The sequence below is a fragment of the Solanum stenotomum genome, unplaced genomic scaffold (genome assembly GCF_019186545.1).
Source record: "Solanum stenotomum isolate F172 unplaced genomic scaffold, ASM1918654v1 scaffold32159, whole genome shotgun sequence".
Taxonomy (NCBI): domain Eukaryota; kingdom Viridiplantae; phylum Streptophyta; class Magnoliopsida; order Solanales; family Solanaceae; genus Solanum; species Solanum stenotomum.
In genome coordinates this window covers 65665-79324 of record NW_026031808.1, presented here as the reverse complement: position 1 = coordinate 79324, position 13660 = coordinate 65665, and the positions used below count along the sequence as shown (strand labels likewise).

The window sequence follows — 13660 nt, the reverse complement described above, 5'->3', positions numbered from 1 at the left end:
CTCCAACTTTCATAGTGCACAAATAGGCACTTTAACTTGTATAAAGTAGAACAAGTAAACACACGAGTCCTACATGGCACAATACACGTAGGACACCACGTAGGACAAAAAATGACATGTAGGATGCCATGTAGGACATGTGTGTTTACTTGTTCTACTTTATACAAGTTAAAGTGACTATTTGTGCACTATGAAAGTTGGAGATCAAAGTTAAAATTTGAAGTCAAGTTTAGGGTCCAATATATGTATTATGTCATAAATATTTGACTGTGAATCCAATTAATATGCATATCAACCTTGTCCTCATGTAGTAATCTTTGATTTTTTCCTTATGTCCAGGAAAACATCCCTTGAGTACATAAATCATGTCGTAAAACTAGAAGATATTCTTCTTGGCTTACTATCAGAAGCTCTCGGGCTAAAGCCAAACCACTTAAAAGCCACTGAATGTGACAAAAAACAGTTAATGGTATGTCATTACTACCCGGCATGCCCACAGCCAGAGCTAACTCTTGGTACCGAGAAGCATACAGATCCTGTTTTCCTTACCATTGTGCTTCAGGATCAGAGTGGTGGGCTCCAAGTCATGTGTGATAACCAATGGGCCGATGTTACACCGATTGAACATGGTTTGGTTGTTAATATTGGTGACCTTCTACAGGTTTGCAACAAAACACAACTTTTTTTGTTCTCATTTTTTCACAAATTGTTATTCATCTCAATCTGATTTTGTCACAGATCCTTTCAAATGACAAGTTTGTGAGTGCAATTCATAGAGTTGTAGTGAAAAATGTAGGACCAAGGATTTCAGTAGCGTGCTTCTTCAACGGAGTTTCTACCCCTCCGAAGCTGTATGGTCCAATCAAAGAGCTCATATCTGAAGAAAACCCCCCTTTATATAAAGATTTTCCATTAGTTGATTATGTCTCCAAGTTTTTGTCCAAGCCTCTTGATAAGACTGGCCTTGATCTTTTCAGACTATGAAGAGAGATCGACCATCACATCGCCAAGCAGCAGCTAAAATTTAAAATCACCATAAACTATACACTAATGTTTTTTTTAATAATGTCTGCTGTTTATTTTCAAATGAAGAGATAAATCTCAAGAGCATACTCCATTATGTATCCTTCATTTTGTTCCTCTAATAATGTATGCACTATCAGATCAGTAAAAAACTTATCCCAATTGCTAATGGTTCCCATCTTTATATAGTTATATATTTAAAAGAATTTTTAATGTAATTATAGGGTTTCGGGAAAAGTTAGTGGTTCCCAGAACCCCACACCTGCTACTGTAGCTCCGCCCCTGCTTACACTTTTAGCCGTGAAGATTACAGGTTCTTATGTTATAGTAAATATGATTTATATTACACAATCATCTTACTTAAATCCCAAAGACTCACAACACAAGTACCCATTCTTGTGCGTGTACCATGATTAATTGTACGAGCAGTTTGCTACAATTCATGTGATATTTTTTTAAATGTCCCTAACAAATGCGACTCCGTACCCAAGGGGACTCAAACCCGAAACCTCTGGGTTAAGGATAAAGAAGTACTTATCACTCTACCATAACCCTTGTTGGTCTGACTCTTCTTTCATTATCCCAACAATACATGAGTTTCTTACACCCCTCTCATACACAGTTTTTAAACATACTCCCTCCGTCCCTATTTAATTCTCTTTTATTTTTTTGCTTTGGCTATTTAATTCACTATTAATGCTACGAAGTTGAATAATGTAAATCTAATGTCGAGGAGAAGGTGCACGGTGCACACATTAGGTTACTTTTTTTTTTTTGGCTAATTCATTATACAATTTAATTAATGATAAACTTTTCACTTTGGGTAAGATTTTCATTATATAAGGGATTTAAATGTTTGATTTTGAAAAATAAGTATAACATTAATAATGTATTTGTATAGGATTTACGTAATATGGGGTGGATTTGCAGTTGAGTCATATTGTAGGGGCATTTTGTGTAATTTACTTTTTTATTATTTCAAAATAATTGAAATCTTTAACGTAACTTGTACCAACTACCATGTTTCATTTAGTTTACAGACGCTGCATTCAATGACTTTCACTAAAAGGACGTTTAAAATCTAATATATATGTATATAATTTTAATTATATATAAACAATTTAATTTCCGGACGCTACATACAATGATTTTCACTAAATATACACACAAGATGCCAAAAGAGGTTTAAAATTTAATATATATATAAATTAATCATGTATAAATGGTGTAATTTTCCATTAAAGAGCCTTCGAATGAACCCCTCGACCCTTGCTACCTCCGCCTCTGACTACATTCATTACCAACAAAAATTATAGACGGTTGGTAAGTATTCTTTTAATCTTTGAGATTTAGTGGGCAAAAAGTGAATCTAGATTAGTGGGACGCAAGGTGATAGCGGGACCAAAAAAATGCCAAACTAATTAATTTCTAACAACAGATTTGACAAACTTGATCTTTATGTGACAACCATAAGAAATACTTCCTCCGTTTTAATTTATTTATTTAACTTTTTGTTTTAATCTATTTCATTTTGTATTTTTCTTTTTGACAACTCTTCAGTTTCAACTTTCCACGTGACATGTTTATGACCACAAGATTAAAAGACATCTTGGATACATATACTACACCAAAAATGGTCTTCAACGATAATAGCTTAATTGTCGCTAAATATACTTTTTAGATGTAATTAACACTCTTTGCAAATATCCCTAAAGCGTATAACGATATTGGATCCCACAGTAATTAACTAATAGTGATAAAGACTTAAGCACTCTTCATTAATGTGTATATATATTTATTGTTGCTAAAAACTATTTTTGTTATAGTAATATTACATATCTTTAGTTCAAGTTAAACTACTACATGAGGAAGTATTTCATTTGAAAAACTGCATTTATAAGCATTTGTTGTCTTTAACTAACTATTTCCTGAGGAAAAAAAGTAGAACAACTATGTCTGTTGCTGAAGATTCTCAAGCTGAATTAGCAATGCATTATGATCGATCGAAGGAGATAAAGGCTTTTGATGATACAAAAGCCGGTGTTAAGGGACTAGTTGATGCTGGAATTGTGGAAATACCAAGAATGTTCATTAGGCCAATTGATGAACTTGCTGAGGAGTTGATTCAGGGGAAGTCAACTCTACAGGTTCCAGTGATAGATCTCAGTGGCTTAGAAGTTGAAGATGCGCGTAAGAAGATTGTCAATGAAATAAGGGAAGCATCAGAGAAGTGGGGCTTTTTCCAACTGATAAATCATGGAGTTCCTTCAAGTGTTTTGGAGGGAGTGATTGATGGGACTCGTAAATTTCATGAACAAGATGCTGAGTTAAAGAAAGAGTACTATTCGCTTGATAGAACAACGAGAAGAGTTAGATACCACAGCAGAATTAAACTGTCCCAATCAAAGACCGCGAATTGGAGGGATTCGTTGAACATATATAGGATGGTTTCTGGTCAAATTGAACCTGAAGAAATACCACCAGTTTGCAGGTATCTCTATATTCTCCTGCCCTTATATTGCAATACTATGTCAGTCCTGTTCTAGTTGAAATTTGTTTGGTAAGTACTCGAGTCTGTATTTACGAGTTGCTTGAAGTTTAGTAGAGCTTTGAGAAATCCTGTGTGACAGGTCGTGATTTTTTCCTCCCTTGAGCAAGGAGGTTTCCACGGTGTTCTTTACTTTCAGCTTCTAACTTCAGTAACTTTGGTTACTGGTTTTGTTAAGGGACCTGGTCTCTTGACTCGTGGTGGATACACACAAGCCAACAATAACTACAATCATAACAATGTTATACTCGAAGTACAAGAAATAACACATAGAGTAACATAAATCGAAGAAAAAGCAACTAGAAGAGTAATACTACGATTAGTAGAATAGAGTAAAAGGGTACAATTGTTTGACATGCTAGATTAGAGTTGCTTGAATCTTTATCAGATTTTGTAACTTAGTAATAATCTCTGATATTTTCCTGGTGTCCAGGAAAGCATATGTTGAGTACATAAAACATGTCATAAAACTAGGAGAAACTCTTGTCGACTTACTATCCGAAGCTCTTGGTCTAAAACCAGACCACTTGAAAGCCATGGAATGTGCCAAAGGACAAGCAATGGCATGCCACTACTACCCAGCATGCCCACAGCCAGAGCTAACTCTTGGTGTCGATAAGCATACAGATCTTTCTTTCTTCACAATCTTGCTTCAAGATCAAAGTGGTGGACTTCAAATCATGCATAATAACCAATGGGTCGATGTTGAACCGATTGAACAAGGTTTGGTTGTTAACATTGGTGACTTTCTTCAGGTTTGCAACAAAACACATCTTTTTGGTCTCAATTATCTTCAATTTGTTACTTATCTCAGTCCAATTTTGTAACAGATCCTTTCAAATGACAAAATTGTAAGCATAAATCATAGAGTTGTCGCGAAAAAGGTAGGACCGAGGATATCAGCAGCATGCTTCTTCACGGGGGTTTTCGAACCTCCAAAGATATATTGTCCAATCAAAGAGCTCATATCAGAAGAAAATCCTCCACTATATAAAGAATTTATTGCTAGTGATTACATCACTAAGGTTTTCTCCAAGCCTCTTGATATTTCCGGTCTGGATCATTTCCGACTCTGAAGAATGACCTGGCGCCACATCGCCAAGCAGCAGCAAAAATCACACATAAACCTTTAGAAAAGATATCAGCATTTTATTTGCTGTAAATAATGTGATTTGATTTGCTGTAAAATAAGGCTCATATTCATGATGAAGGGATAAATCTTAAGAACACTTCCTTATTTAATAATCTATGCACTATCATATGTTAAAGATCACAAGATTTCTATATAGTTATCTGCTAAGGTCACATGATGATCAAAGTGCTAGCCTAGATTTGCAATACTATATCAGTCCTGTTCTAGTTGAAATCTGTTTGGTAAAGGTCAGAACTATTGAATTGTAGTAAGACCAGTTGTAGTTTTTTTTAAGGCATAATAAATGAGTAGACACTCAAACTTGACCTCAACTAGCAAGTAAGCACTTCAACTTTGAGTATGCACATCTCGACATCTCAACCCGTGTCCACTTTGTCAGTTGAACACTCCAACTTACAAAATGATCATTTAGACACCTTCAAAATTTATGTATCATGACAATATCGGGTGTCCACGAGGCATAGAGTTGGACGAGTTAGAGTGTTTAGTTGTTAGTTGAGACCAAGTTTGAGTGTTTGTTTTTGTATTATGCCTTCATTTTTTATTTCCCGGCTTTGCAGAAAATCTTATAAGAGAAGCAGAGATGTTGACTTTTATCGGTTTTCTCCAACATCGATCTTCCTTATTTAGGTGTACTGTGTATCTCATGGAGCTTTACAAGTACGGTAGGGTAAAGATGACTAATTCTTGAATCTTTTATCATATTTTGCAACTCAGTAACATCTGATATGTTCGTGGTGTCCAGGAAAACATCCGTCGAGTACTTAAACAATGTCATAAAACTAGGAGAAACTCTTGTCGGCTTACTATCCGAGCTCTTAGTCTAAAACCAGACCACTTGAAATCCATGGAATGTGCCAAAGNGACATCTCAACCCGTGTCCACTTTGTCAGTTGAACACTCCAACTTACAAAATGATCATTTAGACACCTTCAAAATTTATGTATCATGTCAGTATCGGGTGTCCACGAGGCATAGAGTTGGACGAGTTAGAGTGTTTAGTTGTTAGTTGAGACCAAGTTTGAGTGTTTGTTTTTGTATTATGCCTTCTTTTTTTATTTTCCCGGCTTTGCTGAAAATCTTATAAGAGAAGCAGAGATGTTGACTTTTATCGGTTTTCTCCAACATAGATCTTCCTGATTTAGGTTTACTGTGTATCTCATGGAGCTTTACAAGTACGGTAGGCTAGAGATGACTAATTCTGGAATCTTTTATCATATTTTGCAACTCAGTAATATCTGATATGTTCCTGGTGTCCAGGAAAACAACCATTGAGTACTTAAACAATGTCACAAAACTAGGAGAAATTCTTTTCAACTTACTATCCGAAGCTCTTGGGCTAAAACCAGACCACTTGAAAGCCATGGAATGTGCCAAAGGACAAGCAATGGCATGCCACTACTACCCAGCCTACCCACAGCCAGAGCTAACTCTTGGTGCCGATAAGCATACAGATCCTTCCTTCTTCTCAATCTTGCTTCAAGATCAAAATGGTGGCCTTCAAGTTGTGCATAATAACCAATGGGTCGATGTTGAACCGATTGAACATGGTTTGGTTGTTAACATTGTTGACTTTCTTCAGGTTTGCAACAAAACACATCTTTTCAGTCTCATTTATCTTAAATTTTTTAGCACATTGTTACTTATCTCAGTCTAATTATGCATCAGATCCTTTCGAATGACAAGTTTGTAAGCGTAAACCATAGAGTCGTAGCGAATAAGGTAGGACCAAGGATGTCAGTGGCATGCTCATATCAGAAGAAAACCTCCCATTATATAAAGAATTTCTAGTAAGTGATTACATCACCAAGTTTTTCTCCAAGCCACTTGGTAAGTCTGGTCTTGATCTTTTCAGACTGTGAAGAGAGACCGAGCACCACGTCGCCTAGCACCATCAATGAACATCACTATAATACTTCAGAAAACCTAAAAACATTCATTCAGAACAATGTCCAAGTTTGTTATTTGCTGCACAATAATGTTTTTACCAACTGAACTACTACTGAATTATTTTGGTTATGCTGTTGTTTATTTTCAAAACTTATGCACATTTCATTTCTGTTTGTTCTCCCTCTTCTCTACTAACCTATGCAGATGGGAAATAGTTATTATCTCCTAGGGTCACATGATCATTTCTACATCGATGTTTATGTCAGGGTAGACGATCTACATCAAATCCCCTCGGAATGCAGCAATGTTTATGTTCTTGGCTTTGCAAAAAATCTGATTTGAGAAGCAGAGAAGGTTATTTTTTTCTCTGTTTTTTTTCCAACATGGATCTTCTTCGTGTGTACGTACCTCTTATTGAAGTTGATTGTCACTTTATACATGAGAAGCTTCAAAAACCTATGATCGATATATTTATAAAGGCTTTAAATCGAACTTGAGTAGAATATCTTTGTAATAAGTTAAGGCGTGATTAACATCTATGATCGAGATTGATGAGGAGTGACAAAATGAACAACCATATTCTCATACAATATACATAACACAATTATATAGAGCAAATTTGTAGATATTTCTATAATTTAAAGAACTAACTTTAATACCTCAACTCAACCGTTTGTCAAATTGTAAAATCTCATAAACTTAAAGTATATATAAAAAAAAGTCAATATCTTTTAGGTAGGGATGTAGGATCAAAAGTCAATATTGGAACTTCCTTTAAGCCACTCATGATATTAAAAGTGGAGCTTTTAAAAAAAAAAAAATGAATTGGTGATCAGATCTTTGCCTTGATTGCAGTTGAAAATTATGGTCTTTTAAATATCCCTATTAGCCCCTCAAAATAGAAAATTGGGGACAAAGAAATACTTTGCCTGCCATATTTACATTAAATTAATAAATGCATGATATAGTATATGTTTTTTTTCTTTTTATATAGTAATTTTTATCTCTCAACTATATTTAAATTAAACAAAAAAATTCAATTCTTAAATTCAAAAACAAAGTTGAATATGTTATAATGACCACTTTGGGTATGAAAAGTTATTGATAGAGAGCGTTCTCCCAGAATGAAGATCTACACGATTCAAAATAGTCGAGCTTCAATTCGAATTCTCAGACAATGAAAGGAACGAAAAAGAGTCCCAAGGGAACAAATGATGACAAGGAGAAGTCACGTTTTCCTTTCCTTTCTTTGTTAACTAAAAATTTAAGAAAAATTCAAATACTATAAAAAAATTTGACATAATTGAATATTATGCTAAAATGAGTAAATTCCACGACAATGAAAGGAACAAAAAAAAGGACTTTTCGATCAAATGAATCAATTTCTATTCTCTAATCGTATAAATTTGATCAACTTCTACATAAATTTATGTACATAAAATTATTTAAATAAACAGAAAAAGAAGTTTGTGTATCACTAGAAAATGAGTGATTTGAAAAACATTTTCCAAAACATCTAACCCAATCAAACATGAGAAAATTGAAAAACATTTTCCGAAAAATATTTTCCTTCATACCAAACACACCCTAGATCGATGGGAAACCTATAAAAAGAGAGGATGGACCTTTAGACTTTAAAAACACGACATCAAAATTGTGTTACGGCTAAAGTAATTCAGGCTAAATTTTTTTGTTTTAATTTATACGACACATTTCCTTATTTGATACTCCCTCTATTCCATTTTATATATCACATTTTTACTTTGTACATGCATTAAGAAACTATGTAACTTTACTCTTCTACCCTTATTTAATGTTTTCTTAAATCAACTTTATTAATAAATGACAAGATTAATTAACTATTCTATCAAGAGTATAATAGGTAAAATATAATAATTTATGCATAAATTTTATAAAATTACAAGTACTATGGTCCAAACATTTCATTATGTTGAGTCTCACTTCTTTAGGGGGAAATTCACAAAAATATATTACTTTTAAAGATAATTTTTGAAACATTGCAAAAAAATTCATATTTTTAAACTTCACATACCCCACCCCCACGAAAGGAAAAAAAATGGTTGGTCATTGCAAGTTGCAAATTCCAACAATTGTCTCAAGGTGTGAAATTAAAGTTGATGTCTCTTATCTTTTTTAAAAAAATTCTTTAATTGGGAAAGTGCCATGTAATAACATTTGACAAAAATGTGGCTTGTGGTTGTACTCTACCCATCAATTTAGAAAATTCTGGTGATTGAATAATCCAGTTTCCAGCTAGTTGTTTTCTCTTCTTTCATCCACCAAATCCCACACCCCACCCCCTCGACAAAACACCCCACCCCCTCGACAAAACACCCCACCCTTTTCTATCACTTTGTCATCATACCCTTTTCCAAGAATTGGCAAATTCTCATCAAATTTTTGGATTTTAGCATCTGGGGTATCAAAATCTTTGAAGTAACTTGCTGTTCTTGTTTTCTTCTTGCTTAAAAAGGGTGCCTTTTTGGGGCTTTTTCCTTAAAAGGGGTTGTGTAGCAAGTAACTGTGATTTCTGGATTCTTCAGTTTATTGTTGAAAAGTCATAGTAATTGGTTGTTGCTTAATCAAGATTGCAACTTTATGTTTGATTTTACTTCTGAAATGGTTAAAGACAGCTTCTTTGGATAATTTTTTCTTAGTTGGGTGTTGTTTTTTTGTTCTTGTTCAAAAAGGGTACATTCCTTTGGTAATTGGTAGTTGATTAATCAAGAATACAATTTGTACTTGATTTTGCTTCAAAAATGGTTAAAGAAAGATTCTTTGGATAATTTTGCTTTGTTGGGTTTTTGCTTTAAACCTATCAAGAAGGGTAAATAGTTGATTCAGTTTGAGGAGATAGAATGAAGGATTTTGCTGGCACACCTGGTACTTTAACTGGGCTTTTTCTGAGGATGGCTCAGTGCTTTTTTGCTGCTGGTGCAATTGCCTCAATGGTTACCTCTAAAGGTTTCTTCAATGTCACAGCTTTTTGGTACTTCTTCATTTCCTTTTCTCAATTTTGCATTTATTTTTGTTAGTGTGATTTACTGGTATTGATTAACTAATTTGAGGCTTCTGTGATGAATGAAGTTCAAAATTCTAGTTTTATTCTGTTGTTGGGAATAGATTGTGGTATGGCATTTCTCTGTTATCTGATCAATCCTAGTATTTCTTGATTTAGTGGTGAAAATAACATATGCATCCTGAAGAAAATTACTGAACAATGAGTCCTCAAAAGTCTTTTATCATACTTATTGTTGTGCCAGCAACTGTTTGTAATGTTTTCGTACATGAATATGATATTTGGCTTTAGGGTCTAAGCTGAACAAAGAAACATGTGTAATTCGCTAAGTTCTCCTGCGTGGACCTTGAATTTGGTGAGGAATGCATGTTTGGATCAGTATATGAATGTAGATTCAACTAAGACAATTCTATTTTATTTTAAATCTTGATGCAGTTCTTGTCATTGTTTTGCTAGTTTGTAAGCTGCGGGAAGAGTGTTTACCTTGATAGTCACTAATCATTGTGATATCCAGTGTAGCAGAAAGAAGTCTAGTGCCAGGAAACATTTGATGAGTTTCAAATGCTTCATGTTCACTAAGGTTTAAAACCTTAGGAAGATCAGTTTCATCCTTGCTATTTCTTTCCTCAAGGACAAACAACCATGCCTCATATATGATTAACTAGACCTCGATCCTAAATTTTATCGGGGCTACCACTACTCTATTTGTTCTGCTCTATTCAAGGATTAGTTGTAGTTTGACTATATTTACAATGAATGTCAACCTAGCTTTCCTCAGTTATCCAAGCTCTGGACGGACTTATATTTTTGGAAAGCTCATGTATGCAAAATTAACAAAGAAAAGAAATAAGAGGCATAACTGAAGCACTCATACACCCCTAATGATTTGCACTCATACATTTTCTCTCGGAGAGACAAGTTCTCGGTAGATCTTTTCTTTAACCTTCTCATCTGAAAACCATTACAAGAGTATGATACATATGGTCTAGGCATCTAACCATGAAAGTCATTTACTGAACTAGAAGTCCAAGCGATAATGTACTCATCCAAGCACTCATTTCATGTTTCAATGTTCGAGCTTGTGTGTAATCAAATATTCAACTTACATGCCAAAATTATCTCAACTCTCACCCATCTTTTCTGCTCATTTCATTGTTGCTGCAACACTGTAATCTTTCTCTCTATTTATCAGCAAGACAACAGTCTGTGAAGCCATCAAAAATTTCTCGACCTACTGTTTAGCATATTAACCTGGTTTTAATACTATTACTAGCCACTTCTCAAGGATTTACGTCTGTCTTAGTCTAAACATTAACTCAATGATTCAATATCAAAACCCACACTTTTATGACTCATGACAAGAAGGTTATATCAGAACTTTCAACAATTTCTCCATTAATTCCTAGGGATGATGCTAGTCTTGATTAACATAACAACAACGATTCAATTTCCTTATCCAAATTCCCAGAAAACAAGATAATAATTGGTTCATATCTCTTTTCTTATGGGTTCAAAATAAAAGGAGTGGCTAACTTTGGATAACAAAGTTATCTCCTCTTAATATAGCTCTTTTGCCATTAGGTTCAGCAAATAACCTTTTTTATTTTATTTTTGGCGTGTTTAATTTGATCCTTATCTGAAAAATATATAAATAGCATTTTCCTGGGCATATCTAGCCACAACTGCATTATCTGTTGAAAGAGCATGTGTTTACCTGGATATTCATAAGATTTAACATTGTAATGTTTTACCTGTGTCTAACGAGTAAAGGAAAATTGAACTTGTAATCATATCCTCTGTGTCTTAATCCAGTTAAAAATGTTTGTTGTATCCAACAAGGGAGAGATAGCCAAGTCAAAAGGGTATTACACTTACAACCATGAGGTCAGGGGGTTCAAATTGCCATGGGGCAAACTAGGAAAAGCCACTCTTTGGCTCCTCAGTAGTGAGTTTTGAGGATGGGGTTCACGGCATCAGGAAGAAAAAAAATTGTTCTTTTGATCCAAGTGACTCCTATCTATAGAGCCTTATAAATGTCCAAACTGATGCCCAAACTGTTATTAAAGTCTTAGCTGGGCCTTTTAAAAATCATTGTATGCCCATGTATATCCAATGAAATGAAATATGCCTTGTCCTTTTCTGGCATAATGTCCTCGGCAGACCTAATCTAAAAACACTTACAGTATTTGACTTTAGAGATGACTCTCAACGGAAAAGTTTAGTTCTTAATCATGCATGAATTCTAGCTGTCATACTTTCTGATTTTTCTTTCTGACAATGTAGGTCAGAGTATAAGCCCAATTAACTCCTTTGATCTCATTTTCTAAACACCTCCTATTACTCTGATTCCAAATGCTCCAGAAGATAGCAGCAGGGATCATTAACCAGATCCTTTTGATGGTTTCATCTTCTCTCAGCATGCTCCAGTTCATATGTGCGTCTTTTATGGTCTGTGGCATGACCCATTTCAACCCAATAATGCATAAGAACATGTTCCAAAGATCAGAAAGCACCCATACGTGAATAAAGCTTTAAAATTTAGTGAAGGGATAAAAGGTTCTAAAATGCCTTTTTGACACGTATAAGGCTTGACATGGATCATTCAATCGAGTCTTTAGCCTCTACTTCTTTTCAACCAATATTTTTTTTTAGTGAAAACACTATACAAAAAGAGAAGACTAATGGCTATTTTATAACCTCGGGACGCCTTATGTCTTCCAGCAAGTGTTCTCCCTTGAACTATGACCTAGTTTCTCTTCATTTTGCAAGTTATAACATGTTAAAAGACACCAGTGTCTCATGCATGTCTTGCATTCTGTCAACATGTTGAATTGATTGCTCTGTTATTTTCCAAGATTTTATCGTTCTTATAAAACTAAAACATTAAAATTTGATGGCTTTCATATACATGTCATTATTGCAGCTACTTAATAGCCTCAATGGCTTTGCAAGTCATCTGGAGCTTCGGACTTGCATTTTTGGATGCCTATTTCTTGGCAAAGAAGAAGTCTTTCCACAATCATGTTTTACTGAGCCTCTTCGTAGTTGGAGACTGGGTTAGTCTCTGCTGTATAACAGTATTCTTTAATAGTACACAACGAACATATCGTTTACTAATTATCTGTTATCGATCTCTTTGGAATGAATTTACTTGCAGTGTACAGGATTACTATCGCTCGCTGCAGCTGCTTCTTCAGCTGGCGTAACAGTGTTGTACTTTCATGACTTGGGAAGCTGCAGTTTCGGCGAGGAATGCACCAAGTTCCAGTTATCCGTTGCATTTGCTTTCCTCAGTTGGATATCGATTTTTATATCTTCTCTAATTATGTTTTGGATATGGGCTGCCCATTAGACGACTCAACAGGGTGCTGCATTCATCTGTTGCCGCGGTATTTCGTCACTGTCCAATTTTTGAAGTGTGAATAGGGGAAAAAATTAGGAAAAAAAGAGTATTCATTTTGTATACTGATGCTACAGAATACTTATTTTTCTTTCATCATCCGTACAGAAGAAACTGTAATCGATCACTTGAAGTTAATTGAGGAAGATTTTTTTTGTCTTACAGTTTTACTCAACAATGTTCATGGATCATAGTTATGTTGTTTGGCTTTGTAACTATCTTAGTAGAATTGCGAACTTGAATCCATTAAGTTCAAATTCAGATCAGTTTGCACGCATCTCAATTAACTTTTTTCATTAAGGGTTGGATAGATTGAAGACTCAGTTTACTGGTTTAGTGCCATAATTGCATAGTGAGTGGGGGAAATTTGTCATTCCCACTGTTACTATGTTATGATTAAGATAGTCTAGTTTTTATAGCATTAATAGTACATTTTTAATCCTAGAATACTTTTTGACTACGCGGACTTAAATGAAACAACATGATAAATGAGGATTCATCTAGTTTACAAATTTGTTTGAAACTGAAATGTAGTTATTGTTGTTGAACAATATATTGATAACCAAGAAGGATATTTGTTGGTGCTAGGAATATTATTGATATTAG

The 13660-nt window shown here is 34.5% G+C and overlaps 3 protein-coding genes and 1 pseudogene across 3 annotated transcripts; all 4 read left to right on the top strand.

The window, feature by feature from the left end:
• The window catches only part of LOC125852079 (1-aminocyclopropane-1-carboxylate oxidase homolog 7-like), a 20155-nt pseudogene extending 19137 nt beyond the window's left edge, over positions 1–1018 (top strand).
• Positions 1019–2988: 1970 nt separating this feature from the next.
• On the top strand, positions 2989–4811 carry LOC125852082 (1-aminocyclopropane-1-carboxylate oxidase homolog 11-like). Its single transcript, XM_049531814.1, has 3 exons — positions 2989–3514; positions 4005–4326; positions 4402–4811. Exons 1-3 carry the CDS (start codon positions 3012–3014, stop codon positions 4645–4647), a joined length of 1071 nt encoding a protein of 356 aa, XP_049387771.1. The 5' UTR covers positions 2989–3011; the 3' UTR covers positions 4648–4811.
• Positions 4812–5885: 1074 nt separating this feature from the next.
• LOC125852072 (1-aminocyclopropane-1-carboxylate oxidase homolog 11-like) lies at positions 5886–6654 on the top strand. Its single transcript, XM_049531803.1, has 4 exons — positions 5886–5899; positions 5985–6306; positions 6393–6446; positions 6580–6654. The coding sequence occupies exons 1-4, from the start codon at positions 5886–5888 to the stop codon at positions 6652–6654; spliced, it is 465 nt and encodes a 154-aa protein (XP_049387760.1).
• Positions 6655–9344: 2690 nt separating this feature from the next.
• LOC125852077 (CASP-like protein 5B3) lies at positions 9345–13224 on the top strand. Its single transcript, XM_049531809.1, has 3 exons — positions 9345–9624; positions 12578–12710; positions 12812–13224. Exons 1-3 carry the CDS (start codon positions 9494–9496, stop codon positions 13004–13006), a joined length of 459 nt encoding a protein of 152 aa, XP_049387766.1. The 5' UTR covers positions 9345–9493; the 3' UTR covers positions 13007–13224.
• The last annotated feature ends 436 nt before the right edge of the window (positions 13225–13660 follow it).